The 16095-nt window shown below is 39.0% G+C and overlaps 1 protein-coding gene across 5 annotated transcripts in view; it reads left to right on the forward strand.

Moving 5' to 3' along the window:
• The window catches only part of PACSIN2 (protein kinase C and casein kinase substrate in neurons 2), a 58551-nt gene extending 42937 nt beyond the window's left edge, over window positions 1-15614 (forward strand). The window contains exons 6-12 of one of the 5 annotated variants that reach the window (XM_030959573.1): window positions 2239-2414; window positions 4668-4788; window positions 5763-5768; window positions 6866-6990; window positions 7647-7763; window positions 8708-8904; window positions 13787-15614. In XM_030959573.1, the coding sequence (XP_030815433.1) occupies window positions 2239-2414; window positions 4668-4788; window positions 5763-5768; window positions 6866-6990; window positions 7647-7763; window positions 8708-8904; window positions 13787-13899 (855 nt within the window). In that variant the 3' untranslated portion in view covers window positions 13900-15614. The remainder of the gene's footprint in view (window positions 1-2238; window positions 2415-4667; window positions 4789-5762; window positions 5769-6865; window positions 6991-7646; window positions 7764-8707; window positions 8905-13786) is intronic. The other 4 variants (XM_030959574.1, XM_030959576.1, XM_030959575.1 and 1 more) reach the window with 4 other exon arrangements.
• Window positions 15615-16095: the final 481 nt, after the last annotated feature.

Consider the following 16095-nt stretch of genomic DNA (forward strand, 5'->3'; position numbering starts at 1 on the left):
TGGTCTGCAGCCCAAAGGGGGTGTTTGGTCATTTTTTTCCCCTTGGGGGGCGCGGATCCCTTCGCCGCCCCTCACTCGCTCCAGTGGCGAGCTGGGGGTGGATCTCGAAAGTTCTGCCTCCGGTCCCCAGTCCGGAGAGGATGGGGCTGATGCGAGGGGGCAGATGAGAACAACACCCTCTGCATCTGCATGGCAGGAGCAGGGGGGACAACGGAAACGTTTGGTCACCCGGGTTGCCACTCCATTGGCAGTGTGGTGCCGGGTTGTGAGAACACAGAGCCCACCCGGCGGGCTGGGCCTGGGCCATTGGGCTCGGGTCCCTGGGCCAGGGCCGCCTCACGGCCTCCGGCTGGATTTGGGGGCTTTGTTTTCCCCTTCAGGTCCTGGGCCACCGTTTTGTGGGCCAGGTCTGGGGTTCCTGATTCTCCCACATGGGCCTGGTCCCCCAGGGTCTCTCTCAGGCCCCTCTGCTGCTTGCTGTTTTTAAAAAAAAAAAAAAAAAAAATTAAATAAAAAAGGGTTGAAATACCTGCAGCAGCAGCTCAAAAAGCATTGAAGGGCCAAAACCTAGCTTCAGCCCATGTTGTTCAATAAGGGGCTGTGTCAAAGACATTTTAGAAACTTTTTAAAAAAATTGTTTGGAACTGTTTGATAACTATTGATGGATTCTCTGCAGCAAGTCTGTTTCAGGACCAAAAGAGACTTTCAGATATGGCAAAGAAGAACATCGTCAGTCCATGGACCTTTTCCTGAAACTCAGCTGTTGGGACTTGGACTTTGTTTTGCATTGTTTTTGCATTTTCTTATATTGTAAGGTTGTTTTAGTGGTATCATAGAATTTTATGTTTTATAGGTGAAGAAATTCCCTGTTCATCCCACAGAAGCACTTGATTGAGTTTGATTGGCAACAGATAACCTGTCAGGTGTTTGTTCTTTCCTCTGCATGACTCAGCAGAGAAAATTACAAACATTTTTCTTTTTAATTTAATTAAATAAAAAAGAGTCAGATGTCACAGACATTTCTTTTATGAAAAATCCTCTCTTAGGATTTTCCTGCTGAAGCTGAGAAGTTCAGCAACCAGACATAAACAATAGGTTATCTGCTTCTGTGGAATGCAGCAGGTCAGTTCTGGATTGGCCCAGATTGAGTGTTTGGAGGTAATGGCCAATCCGGAACTGAGCTCTCTCGGACACAGTCCGAGAGAGCAAGGTTTGTTGATCATTCTTTACTTTCTATTCTTAGGTAGCTAGCAGCTTCTGGAAACTCTCCTTTTCATTTTCTTTTTAGTATAGTTATAATAGATGTTTATATCATAACTTAATAAATCAAGCCTTCTGATCATGGAGCCCATCTCGTCTCTTCCTTCACCCCGAAAACCTTGTGGCCAACCGGCGACATACTTTCAGCAGGGAGCTAAGCACAATAAGCCAGCAAACTACTAGAGCAGAGTTCTACTTATTTACTAGTGAGGGCTGAGCTAATGCACTCAAGACGCTGAGAGACAGATGCCTAAAACTTGCTGACACCTAAGTATGTCATCATTCTTGACTGCAGAATGCATTTTTAAAAAATGAAGCTGATATAATCCACTTAAGTAAATGCTGTTCTGTTACACAGGTTGCTTTATCTCTTCAGTGTGCTGCTACTGAGAGGCTTTTAATGTGTGATTCCTCAAGGATGTCTTTTTCCCTTGAGATTGCTTTTCTGGGATCTGGAATGTTATATTCCATCAGTTGGGATCTTTTAATTCTTGCCTGTGGACTACTTCTGTAAATTAGTGCAGAGTCTGAGGTTGTATCTGTTATCTGAGCTCACAGTGTATGTTCACATGGATGTACCCAATGTTTGGGGTTTTGGTCATAACTCACAGTACACTATGTAAATTACTAAAGGAGAAAAGACAGCACTTTGAAAGATCTCCAAATACTTCCAATAACTTGAAAGATTTCCTACTCTGATTTACTCTGGAACTCCTTTGGTTTTTATCTTTAGAGTTACATTAACATTTGTCATGGTTTCTGTTAAAAAGCTTGAGAAGAGGCTTAGAGGTTTATTGTAACTGTTTCTGCAGTTTACTTAGATAATTCTCTTTGTGCCCAAAGGTGGGTACAGTGGTCGTGAGAAGAGTTTGCAACCTGGCAACCTGTGGTCTAAACCTCAGCCATACTGCATTGATAGGTCTGTGTTGCAGGGCACTAATAAAAAATATTGCTAACAGTTTGGTTTTGTACCCCCAGACAAAAGAGAAGTATGAAAAGTCACTAAAAGAATTAGATAATGCCACTCCTCAGTATATGGAGAACATGGAGCAGGTATTTGAGCAGTGCCAGCAGTTTGAGGAAAAGCGGTTGCGTTTCTTCCGAGAAGTGTTACTCGAAGTCCAGAAACACCTTGACTTGTCCAATGTTGCAAGGTAAAACTGCTAGTCTTCAAAATTAATGCTTAATATACTTTTCTGTGGAAAGTAATAAATGCTTCAAGTAGATCAGACTTCAGAGTTCTGATTTCTTTCTAATGTGTTGCTTCAGTTTAAAAGTGTAAGTGAAAGAGATTAATTCGTTGTTTTGTCTAAAATGAGATTAGCACCTATCTCTAACATTTGCCAGAAACAACAGACGCTCATTCTTATGGTGTTTTATAATCAAATATGGTCCAATTAGAAGGGATTCAGCACTTAGAACAAAAAATGCTGGATCAAAGACTGGGAAAAGAAGGTCTTGGTTTATTATGTGTCTTACATGTTTATTAGAGAACAAACTGGAATTTATTAATAGGACAGCATGAAATTTGTAGTCCATACATTTATTGTTAAAATATTAGAGCTCAGCAATGAAATTACCTTGATCTGGGGATGAATTTAAGATCTGTAAGTTAACCACTGCTGAACTCTTGTCCACCTTAATTTCAAAGTCTGCTCTTTATACTGTCATATGTGTCAAGCATGTCTTGTATTTTATTCTTTCTGCTGAGTCCTCACTGTATTCCAAGAAAGCTAAACTTTTGCTAGGGAGATCCAGACACAGGAGCACTTGCAATGAGTGCTGTAACCATGGCAGTATTTTACATCCCACTTCTAACAGCAGATGTCATGTGCACTCTGCTTAGCACTTCAAGTGCATGGAGAAAAGGAAGAACTGATTTTAACCTGAGGAGTGTCCCAAACTGGCTTGCTATACTGTCACACAAATATTAATGCTGGCATGAGGAAAGAAGGTGGCACAGAGGCAAGAACAAAAACAGGAATAGGTAAGGGCAAAACCACTTATTTTAGCATCAGTGCCATTTTGGATGGCTTCAAAGTTCTTATGGAACTGAGCCTTAGAATTCCAGGAGTGGTCATAATAAGCATTAAATAAAGAACAGAACTATTAGGGTGAAACCTGGGAGAAAGCAGCTGTGACTTTTGATCTGTTTCCTTATCTTTGCCTCTTTAGTACAGAGAAAAAAGATGTAGAATTAGTCATGAAAAGAAAGTTTGATTTTTAACTGTAATGAGGCTAAAGAGCACAGTCCAGAAGATAGCCTACCATGCTTTCCAGAGATGGAGACCTAAAGTTTGTTGTTGATTTAACTGATGGTAATGATGTATTCCCTTTCTCAAAATACATGCCTCTCTATTGCTTAAATACATTGAAATGACTGCTGATGTAGGAAAAAACCCATACTGTGTATATGTTAAAGCAGTCAAGTATTGTATAGAAATTGAGAAATGTGGAAGTGTGTTTTGAGAAAGTTTGACTCCTTGACGATGTAGCACTAATGAATTCTAATTCTAAATTTTGTGTGATTTGGTCTGGAAGGATTTTCACAAATACCCTACCTTGAGTATAATAGCAGCTTAACTATACGTAAAATCATATAATAGCAGTTCTGTGTCTCTTATTTTAAGCCTTGTGACCATTGTGTTGGGATTTTTTTAAACTCTGAGTTCCATACTGCACCATATTGGTGGCTTTGGAATAAATGTATTGTCATGCACGTTAGCATGTGCATGGTCTAGGATCAGAGCTGTATCTGCAACATGACTTCTGTTCTGTTAATGAAAAACAACTAGGGTGAGAGATAAGAGAAAGTAGTAAGGTTCTTTTTCACAATGTTTGATTCAAATAGTACAGTTAGTAAAATCAGACAGTACCCAAACCAGTAAAAACAGTTTACAGATATTATACCTGCATAGGAAAATGTTTAACCCATTTACCTCTGCTGCAGGTTTGGGGGCTTTATTTTTATAATTGCTTACAATCCTCACTGGATTAAACCAGAAGTTTTCAGAGTCCTGTGGATTTAGCACAAAACCAGTTTCTACTGTCTTGTAGATAAGCTTTGAAATTCAAGCAACTTCCAAGACTGCATTTCAGTTGTTTAAATACAGTCCTATGTATATATATATTTTAATGACAGCCAATTAAATTACACAAGAGTCATAGTTTTAAAATCTGGTAAACAAGGATTTTATGGCGTCATGAACTTTGAGCAAGTTTACTTGTTGGACTACTCTTCCCTTTTTACAGGCAGTTAACAGGTCTGTGAGTTTTTAAAAGTCTATCTTGCTATAAGTTTCTTCAATACTATTGTGAACTTTAAAATAGATTTTCTTAAAAACTGCTTAGGGATTTGCCATGATTCTAAATGTGATACTAAATTAGAAGACAAATTTGTTTTTCAGTTACAAAAATATCTACCGTGAGCTGGAACAGAATATCAAAACAGCAGATGCTGTTGAAGACTTGAGGTGGTTCAGAGCTAATCAAGGTCCAGGGATGTCAATGAATTGGCCTCAGTTTGAGGTAAGGTCACAGTACTTAAACCACTGAATTGTTTTGTCTAGTTTTTTCCTCTTTGCTTTTTGTAATATTTCTTTCTGGTGTAATTCTTAACTTCAGGCTTCCAACACTGAATCTTTTTGTTTTGCAAGTCGTAGTGTTTTCTTATCTCAGTTTTCACTGGGCCACAACTTTTGGAGGTGATTATGTTGAGCATCTATTTAAAGAGAAAATGCGTAAATCAGAAAACTACAGTGCCTTTTTCTAAGCTTAAGTGATTACTGAAGTTCTTAGCCGTTGTTTAGTTGATACATCTCTGACACCTGCCTATGTTATCCTTTATGTTTTACTTCTCCCCTTTGGTGGGAGACTTCAGTTTGAATTTCCTTGCTGTTAGCAGGTAATTGTAGCATATGCTGCAAAGGCTCTGAAAAAGTCAGAACTAAACAGTTCAAAATTTGAAATTTGACACTTAAAATTCAATACTGCTCTATTTAAAATAAAGTTCCACCTTTACTCAGTTAGTAATTTTATTGCTGGATGCCATTTTTGAAAGAAAGGAGTTTTTCTAAGTAGTGGTCTGTTACCATAGCCTACAAGAAATACGTACAAAAATGTGTCAATGCAGATCATACTACTCATGTATGATAGCTAGAAGTGGAATGAGTTGGACCAGAATCATGGGTTTAGTTAAAATAAGTTCTAGAGATTAAAATAATGGAGCGGAAACATAAACTCTGGAGTGTTTCACTGTTCCCTTATTAACCATAAAGGAAAACAGCACTTGTTTTGAAAATACTGAGTAACTTTAGATTGGAGGTTTGAGGAAGAAAATTCATAACAGTCCTGTAGAATTTCTTTGCCTGAAACACTGAAGTGCAGTGTTTACTTCTGTGTGGGGAAATTACTATCCTTTTTCTTAAACATTATAATTAAAAAATTACATGCTCCTGTTTCTGTTTTCCTAATCAAGTTTTTTCTCATTTACATGCTACAAGGATGACGTAAGTAAAAAAGTCATGATCAAATGACTATGAAATTGCATTGTAAACTGCAAATATGCATAGGTCAGTGGTCTTTTAACTGTGATAACTCAGAAATCCAATATGTATTTTACAAAGTTAAAATAATGAGGTATTAGAAGAACTGTACAGAATGCACTGGACTGACTCTGCTACATAGGAGTAATAGCAACTCTGAAAACTTCCATTTCCTGATAAAAATCCTTATCTCAAATGCCATCTTTTGTATAGCAAACTCTCTCCTGACTTCTTTTACTTTTAAGACTTCTGAGGAAACATGTCTCAGCATAGGATATTTACTTGCATCCAGTTTGTTTTCTGTTGGTTCCTGCTTTGTATCAGTATAGAGTATATAGTATAACAGGATATCAAAGCTTAACTTTGACTTGATGCAGGAGCTGTGTTTAGGTCTCACCATGCCTGTCCCATCTGCCTCTGAATGGTTCAAAACATCAAGAAGGGTCTGCAAGTGGCATCATGAGTCTTGTCAATACTTGTGTTGATTTGAGCCTTAACTCCTATATATCTGGCTTTTTAGGACAATGAATTTCACTAAATCCAGAGTGAAGTACCTTTAGGGCTGAAATCTTAGGCACAGATTTAAATTAGCTTCTTCTGTGTAAGTCATCTGAGAGTCCTTGAGAAGTAAGCCCTGTCTTACAATGCCTTTTTAAATTGAATGTTAGAGTTATCTTTTAAAGCCAGATGTCTTGGCATTATTTGAAACTGTGAGCCGTCACAGTATATCTTTTAAATATCTGTACTGGCCAGCTCTTTTGATTGCTCCAGTTGTGTGCCACATGTCTGGTATTTTAAGTCTTTTCAAGGGTTTCAGAATACTAAACAGGGAAGTGCAGGTAACTGGGATTTTGTGAGTAGCACAGACACCTGTTTGCATTACTGGAGTAGGAACTAGATGAGAATTGTAAATGAAATGTTTGGAGTGACTTGTCTTTAGCAATTATTGATAGTGTTGTATATATAGATGTATGTTCCATAAGTCAGTCTGAAAATTAAATTAAATGTGATAATTACTTGTTCGATTTAATTTTTCAATCACGTTTTGCATTCATTGGTAGGAGTGGTCTGCAGACCTGAATCGCACTCTCAGTAGAAGAGAAAAGAAGAAGGCTTCTGATGGAGTGACTCTGACTGGCATCAATCAGACAGGAGACCAAGTTTCACAGCCTAACAAACATAGCAGGTAGCTTTTTTTATGCCTAAAACCACTATTTGGAAGATCGTTGCCTTCAAATGCACTAAGCTCTACAGGATCAAAAAGTCACTGTCCAATCAAATGATAATTATCTGCGAGCATTTTTAGTGATGTCTCTGCATTTCACAAATTAATTTGGAAATTATTCTTCATTTTATAGCTCTCTTTCCATTGGGAGCTAAAAGAAACCAAGCTTCATGAGAAACTGAACTTTCTGTACTTGATCTGGTGGTCTTTTCCTACCTTTCCATCTCTAGAAATGACAATATTACATTGAGGTCTTAGTTTGCAAAACATTTAGTCACATCAGAATTCTGGATGTGATTAATACAAAACTGTTAACATCAACTGCTTTAAAAAGGAATGAAGCTGGCCAGAAAAATTGCATTGCCTTTTATTGCAGGCAGTAGGAAAAAATAAATTGTGGTCCACAAATTGTGGAGGAGTGCTCCATATGTGAGACTTTCCGAGCTTTCTTGGGTCTTTTGCTGCATTTGATAGATGTTTTGGTTTTGTTTAGCTGTTTATTTAAAATTTTTTGACTGAAGGAGGGGTCTGCTAAGAAACTGCTTAGTGGGACACCAGTGACAGTGTTCTCTTATACAGATAGGGTCACCCATAATGCTTTTTCTTTTCCAAATTAGCAGTCTTAGTGTCCAGAGTAACACAGTGCAGTCAGTACAATCAAGTTACAATCCCTTTGAAGATGAAGAAGATACTGGGAGTACTGTCAGTGAAAAGGAGGACAATAAGATCAAAAAGTTGGTGAAATGTTGTTTTTTTAATTGTTTTCACATTTGCACTTTCTCTATCCAGGGTTTTCTATTTTCGGTTTCTATAACACTACGCTGGTCAGTGCATGATGAGTTTTTAAGCAGTTGTGTAAGCAACACTGTAACCTAACTTGTCTTTCCTAACAGATGCCATATCTGTTGCTTGATCATTGGTTTCAAACTACTGTGGTTATTGGCAGTTGCTAACAGAACTGCTGTTGCTTTTTTCCCTTCCTTTCCCAGTCCTATAAAATGTTAAAACTGATGCATTTTTCTAGTGAAACTGCTTCTGGAGCTTTACTGCTCTATGTCTTTTCACTGAATAAATCTGCTTTTAAGATGCTTTCTTTTTTTGTTTAGGACCTTCTCGAGCAGCTGCCTGTTGCTTCAGTGTACACTCTAGGGATATTCCACTCTCTTAACTGGCATGTGCATGCTGAACAGTGAACTTCCCTTTAAATGATCAAGTTGTTGCAGTATAATGAAGTTTTTTATTGGTGGATAACAATATAGAAAAAGTGTTGGAAGCTATTGTAGAGGTGCACAGTGGTTTGGGAGGAAGGTTCTGCAAAGCAATTTAAATGTCTTACCTAAACCAGATAATCCCTCTCATTGACTGTGGCATCCCTTTTACCTTTCCAGAGTAAATAATCCCATGGATTATGTGGATTTTTGGAGAGAGAACTCCTTTGAGTTTGTGGGGAGATTGACATGTGTTAGTTTTTCCTTTTTCTAACTTTTTAAATGCTTTTCAAGAATGTTTTTATTTTTTAATGGGGCATTGTCAGTTAAAGATAGATGAGAAGATACCAGAAAGAAAGTTTCAAAGCTGGGCTTTAGAGTGGACTTTAATCATATTTAGGGGTGTCTTAATGCTATTTCTAGTCTCCTGTTTTGAAAGTGGAAAATAATAATTTCAATTTGATTTTCAGTGTTAGCAGCTATGAGAAAAACCAAAGCTACCCTACAGATTGGTCTGATGAAGAGTCCAACAACCCCTTCTCCTCCACGGATGCAAATGGAGACACCAATCCCTTTGATGAAGACACCCCTCCAGCCATGGAGGTGAGAGTACGTGCACTCTATGACTACGAGGGCCAGGAGCAAGACGAGCTCAGCTTTAAGGCTGGTAAGTTTGCAATGTTCACTTTAAAATATTTATCAAAAAGGAGAAAGGCAGGGGATTTTTTCCTCTCTTCACCTTTTATTTTCTCTGGATTCTCTAGATGTGCAATTCCACATGCAGGATCCTATCTAACCATCATCCCTTTTAACAGTGCTTTTTGGTCTCCCCTGTTTGGCAGCACTGACTCCTAAGCTCTTTGAAATGTGTTGGGTTGCCTCTGAGATGCTCCTTTCTTTCTATCTTAAGTGAAACAAAACTACCTGCAGAACTGAAAATCCTCCCTCTCCCTTTTCTTCCTTGGTGACAGTAAGAGCTGCTGCTTTTAGCTGTCTGGAAATGCCAACCCTACAGAGTTGTTTTTTAAAGGAAAATACCACAGCAGCTATTCTTGTGTTAAATCAGCTGATACCATCTCTATTTAAATGGAAAGCATCCAATTTTTGGCATCCAACTTTCTGCACTGCTAGCTTTTTAGGGTCAAAAATTTAGCCATGGACAGATACTTTCTAAACTGTCTCTGTTCACCCCACTTCAGTGTATATTAAGCACAGGGATTATCTTTACCTGGGTTTTTTCAGTCTTGTGTTATATTAGGGTACACTTAGTACACCTCTTCCTTCTTAAGGTGTTATATCTCCCTTGAGCCCTAAACCCATTTTTCCCCTCACTGTTACAGGAGTTGAGAGAACAGAATAGATGCAGCTGATGGGGGAGACCCATCACACACTGTTTCCACACACAGGAAGGGGACATCAGGGTGTGATGGCTGCACACCACAGGTGCTGCTGCCTCCAGCTGAAATCTACCCCCTGTTCATGACTTTCAAGCCAATTGTTCAGCTGTCTTGCCCAGAATTGCAGGAGACATTTTCCAACCAGGAATTCAAGAACAAGATTGCAGGAGTAGTTTAGCCAAAGCAAACAGAACTTTATTTTGTGCAAATGAGAGAGATAGACACTCTCTGAGTTTGTCTCTTTCCCTATTTGCTTGTCATTTATTCCCATCTCCTGTAATAACCAGATTAATTGTAATAGGAAAACAGGATTCAAGTGTTCAAAAGACACTCCAGAAAGCTTTTGTCTGCCTCCCTTTCAACTAGGGTTACTTAAAGTTAGTGCTACTTCTATACCACCTGCTGTGGTTCTTAGGTGGATGTTAGGGCTTAAAGTTAGGAAACCAGTCCATGTTGTAGCTAATCAGGGAACTGCAGGATGTCTGTTCTGCTGATGAAGGGGCTGCTCAGAATAGTGTGTCATATTCTAAATGCAGTTTGTGCTTTCTGAACAAAAACACCCCCCAGCTCAGGTGGTGGTGCTGTGCCTTTCACTCACCACCTTCCTTTTTTGTTAGTGAAACCACTGAACATCTGACTTTTCTTCTTTGTAGACAAGTATTGTAGGCTTCCAGAGTGGAGGGATGGGTTATTTGTCCATGAACTTTGCTAAATTGTGCCCTGACAGAAGTTCAGTAGTAACAAAACATCTGGTACTTCTGTGGAATGCACACAAGCCAAAAGTTACTTTTCATTCTATGGACTTTACCTGCTCCGTTTTTCTCAGCAGGGGATGGAAGCATGCTAATCCTCTTGAAATATATCTCTGGTACGTGTGAAGCAGCAAGGGTTTACATTAATGAGTCTTTCCTTGGCAAAACCATGCAGTGTTTATATACACAGATATAGTGGTTTGTATACACAGATGTAATGGTTAAATACAAAGTTAGGTGGTGTATGCTGGAGTACCAGCTGTGTCACTTGTATCAAACCACTGAACCAAGTGGCTCTCAGTGTGTGAGGTCTGTAGAAATAAAGCAGAGGAGGTAAGAACTGTGAGATATATGCAGACTTCACTTAAAAAGAGTTCAGTGCTTTGAAGGAAGAGCATTAAAGAATATTACAACACCAAATGATGTCATTGATGCAATTGTAGGAAAGGGATGATGTGCTAGACCATGAATTCCCTTAGAGATCCTGAATTAATAGGATGGCTCCTTAGTTATTAGGCAGAAGTGTTAGTGTGACTAGCTTTACATTGAACATACAAAAAACTAAGGAAAAGAACTCACTAGGTCAGGTGGGAGCCAATTTAAAATGTACTCAATCCTCTGTAGATATCCCTAGGCTCCTAAGCAGCTGTCAACAGAGGATTAATACATTTTAAGGATTTGTTCAAATGTACATGGATATTCTCAGATAGGATTTCCTTAGGTATTCAAAGAATTTACCTACAAAATGCTTCTAATGTTACAGAATATATGCTGTCACAGTTTGATGCTGGCACAATATCAGTGCCCCTATGAAAATATATTCTCCCTGGTGTCTGCTGTGAGATGTGACCAGGAATAGAGCAAAGCAGGCTCCAACTTAGGAATAAAGAAGAAAAACTTTATTAACCTACAACTATATATGAAAAGAAACACAGAGCTCAGAATGAAAACCTTCCAAAAACATTCCTGCTCCTCCCACCAAACTTCCAACACATCCACCCCTCAGATCACCAACTCTCAGTCCATCACCACCCTTTAGATAATCAATTCTCAGTTCATCAAGGAGAGAGGAGTCCCTCTTGTACCATAGGCTTCCCCTGGAAACACAGCTGAAACCTCTTGTGTTTCCTGTCACACGTGGCACCGCCTGGAGATCATTTGCCATCGTGACTTCTTCCTTCCATGCCCAGTGCTCTCACCACTGTGCATGGACCAGAGCTGCTTCTAGGGTTCCCCTTTTAAGGGTGCTTTGCCCAGTTCCAAAAAAAAGCACAGTCTCTCACTTTTGGGACACCTGTCCCCCCCAAATTCACCCCCTGGGGCCGAGGGGTCTCGAGAACAGAGATCTTCTTTTTCTTCCCTGAAGACAGAGGGCCACCACCATCCTCCTCACCTGTTGTCTCTGTTCACGCACTCCTTCACATAACATCACTGCACTCTCTTGGCTCTGAGCCATTGCCTCTCCCCAAATGCAGTCTCTGTGTCACAGGAAAGATGCTTCTGTCCATGGTTATACAAGAAAAGTCCAGCCAAAGGCCACTCCATCATCCTTCCCACCTAGGATTCTTCTCAACTTCTCTCGTGGCCCATTTCCTCTTACCTCATCTCTATCTCTCTTCTCATTCAACTGCAGGAGAATCAGCATTTGTAAGGTTTCCATCATCCAAGAAAAGGGTTAAAAATCTCAGGTTCTGCCTGTCCAGAACTCCCATGGCGGCCCTGCCAGGCACCTTCTCACTGCACCCCTGCTTCTCCTTCTCGGCTGGCCGTGCTATCAAATTTCACGGTGGCACCAGCACCATCTGTCTCTCCCTCTCTCTCTCTGTCTGTCTCTCTCTCTCCTGGGGGTGGCAGGCCGATGCCTCTCGGTATTCCTCCACTCTTCCATCCTGCAGGGGCCTCTCTGCCCAAGGCCTGGCCTACCTCACCCGGCCGCATGGCTTCTCCTCCCCCGCCCAGCCCGCAGCCGGGCAGGGGAGCTCTGACCTCTTTCACCAAGGGAGCCCAAGAGAGCTTCCCCCTGGGAGTTCTCTGCTTTTAACCCCCTGTGCTCTCAGAGGCGTATCCATGTCCTCAGTGGCCACACCAGGTGCCAGTATTCAAATCTGAGCACCTATTGGTTTGACCACAACATCTCAAAAAAACTCAATTCCTTTCCAAACCAGGACATATGCTCTGGACAGTGTCCAGTAAATGCACTTTAATACATGAAACTCGTTTTTTTAGTGGAGTACCTTTACATCCCGTGCTTTTTGTTTTGTTTTTTCTCTTGGCAAACAGCTATGGGAGGTTTCCAAAGAGCAAGAATAACTTTATTCATATCCTATGAGAGGTTTTATGAGCATGTCAGAGGATGGGACATAATTATTTACAATGTCTGTCTCACCCTCCTGTGGCCTTCAGTGGCTGAGAATAGTGACAGTAAAGGTTGTCCCTGCAATGTTGTCAGAGTATGTTATTGTGTGTTCTGGTTTTATCATCACAGTGGTTTCATTGTAACTGCTGTGCAGATGACACTTAAAAGTGTTAATATTTTCTTAGACCTCCAGGATCACGAAGTTTCCAAGCCCAAGCTTTGATACAAATGCATTTGTTAGGGCATACTGTCATTGAAATGTGAAATTTGAGTACTCTTTTGTTTCCACTCTTTATTAACACACATTTCATGGAAGTGAAACTGTACACTCCCATTCTGCAGCACTAGAAAAAGTGGGAAAGTTGTAACATACTTCCATGAACCAAATAGAGTCTGAAGTGCCAAACATTTCTTCACAATGGGTATTTATTAGTTTTCTGATAAAAACTAGGAGATGAAACTTTAACCTTTTTCTGGAAAAGCTGTAAAGATAGGGATCTTGAGAAGATTTAATATGAAGCTTGTCTATTTCTACCAAAAAAATTATAGTCTTTAGGCTAGTTTATATTCTCCTAAATGACACCAAGACCCTCTATTATTTGAGACTGTAATAAGTGATTAATACCTTCATCATCTATTTCCTATTGCTAAGATAAAACACACATGAGTTTTATCTAGGGAAAACATTTGACACAAATTAGTTGCACGGGAGGAAATAATTGTTACTCAATGTGGCCTTCTTTGCCTGGCTGAGGTGGAGCTTCCTTTGCTCCTATGGAGCATCTTGGAGTCTGCAGGCTCTCAAAAGTCAAAGTATTCCCTGAGGATGTGGAATATCAGATGTGCATTGCAGTCAAAATGAAGTTGTCTTATAGCTCATGAATGTCTGAATGGATCATCTGGAAGTTAGCAAGCAAATTCTGAGCTATTTAATCTTTGTAGCATTTTCTTCCATGTTTCCCTTAAAACCTTAAGACAATAAGCCTAATGAAACATTTATTTGACTTTCACTGAGCTGGGGAAAATGTTCCTTCTTTTCTTCAGGGGATGAGTTAACCAAAATAGAGAATGAGGATGAGCAGGGCTGGTGCAAAGGACGTCTGGACAATGGACAAGTTGGTTTATACCCAGCAAACTATGTGGAACCAATCCAGTGACAAAGGACAAAATAAACACAAGAAGTGTCACAAGAGCTCTGTAGGCCTGTACAGTGTATTTAGGTGAAGTGAGAGGAACCTGAATGGATGTATAGAGTGTATATATTTTAATGAAAAGGTGAGAGCTTGACACCCACATAAGGCTGAATGAAAGACAAAAGCTTGACATTGTTCTCACAACTTGTACCCAATGCAAAGAAAAGGAGTAAGGCTGAAAAAATAGTATGATAGGAAAAATACTTTTAAAACTTTTTCTTCCCACATGGTCTGTTATTGTGGTTCCTAAACATTTTTGCATTTTCTATGCTTATGCCTCATCCTACCCCAGGTATGTGGCTTACGCTCACTTTTGTTTAATCAGTTATTTTAAGTGACCTTCAGTAACTTGCAACTTGAATTTTAAAGATTGATAAGAACAAATAAAGAATTAACTATAAAAGTGTCTGAAAGATGCAGTATTTTTTTATTTAAATGCTATGTAGTTAAGCACCTTTTTTTATGCTTTATCAATTAATACTTAAATTATGACATAGATTTAGTTACCACTTGACTGAATGAAAGTTTTTTCCATGTTGTAGTAATCTTTCTGTGTTGTTAGCATGGCTTGAAGTTGTAAATGGAGTTGTAAAACAAAATACTGTATTTAATAAATATCTGTTACAGAAGGTTATTTGTAGCAGAGATATCTGCAGGTGTCATGGGTTGGGATTCTATTACAAATGTTCTTTATGTGGGTTGACACTTGAACTAAGAGTTTTCCATCTAGATCTTATGTGGCATTCAAGAGAAATATGAATTATGCATAAGCCCCAGAAGAGTGGCTATTTCCAGCACATGTTTGCAGGAAAAAAAAAATCTCCTTTTATCTGCTAATGATTTTGGGTGATTTGAAATGTTAAATCTGTGAAGGCTGATTATCTTGAACAGAGAAGACTGTAAAATAGACTAAATGCTTTTATTAATAGCCTATCTATGTTGTGTATATGTACATATGATTTGATATTCCAAAATATGAAGAGCATGGCTATTAGTTATCAAGCCTTTTGGTGTCAGTAAGATTTAGACTATTTTAAGATTTTAAATTATAGGTATATTTAAATCTGCTTTCCTGCCATATTCATTACTGTACCATAGACAAAGTATTCTGTGATAAGATTTTTCAGAAGTACAGTAAATACACTAATATACTCAAAATCAGTATTTGTGGATAAATTAATGAGTCAAAGTATAAACTAGCTTTAGTCCAAACATGGATAATTGTAGCAGAACACTGTAAAATCTACATTTGTTTGCATTTACAACTTGGCCAGCTGTAATCGTATCAAATATGCACTTGTGACATTGAAAACTGGGTTGTAAAACTACAGCAGATCTGTGTTAAGACTAAGTATCAGGTAAGTAGATATGCCATGTTAGGAAGCTACACTGTAATGAAGTTAACAAATCTTTTTTGAGGTAACTATAAAACACTGTTGGTAATCTTGGAGCCTATAATTTTTGAGCTTATAGATATATTTAGTCATCATTTTCAGTGAATCCAAATGTGCAAGCTTAGAAAGTGGATGTATGTATATGTCTGTCAACAAAAACTTACCAACATATCTGTTCACCCACAGGACAGTTGCTAAAATTGTCAGGAATTACTGGTTTGGGTCTCTGTATTGTAAAATATTTTAGAAAACAATAAAGTCTGTTAATCTCTTAAATACACAGAATGCACCTTTTACTATTTCAATGTGTGTCAAAGCACAAATAATCTGTGCATTTCTTTGCAATTCATCGTGACAAAACCAGCATTGTGTAAAAGAGCCACAAGCAGGAGTGTGACATGGGTGACATTGTGCCATTTACAAAAAAGGGAGGTGCCATGCACAGGAATTCTTGGCAAAACATTCCAGCAAAATCTTCATGGAAGAAGAGGAAACTGTCTTTTATGGGTTACAGAGTCCACTGTGATGCTGCTTTCTGTGGTGTTGTCAAGCCTCAGATAGCGTTGGTGAGCAGCTAAGCTTTTTATTTCTTCTTAAATAAAGTATCTGAATATTTTCTGCCTTTGAGTTTTCTTGTTGACTGGCAGTGATTAATGTAGTGCTGTTTGTGACAGCTGGCTGAAGGTTTTCTGCCATCTCCCCCATCAACACCTACTGAACAGCAGATCCCAGAGGTTCATAGACACTGGCACAGGGTCTGTTTGTA

This window comes from Camarhynchus parvulus, chromosome 1A, assembly GCF_901933205.1.
Source record: "Camarhynchus parvulus chromosome 1A, STF_HiC, whole genome shotgun sequence".
NCBI classification, from domain to species: domain Eukaryota; kingdom Metazoa; phylum Chordata; class Aves; order Passeriformes; family Thraupidae; genus Camarhynchus; species Camarhynchus parvulus.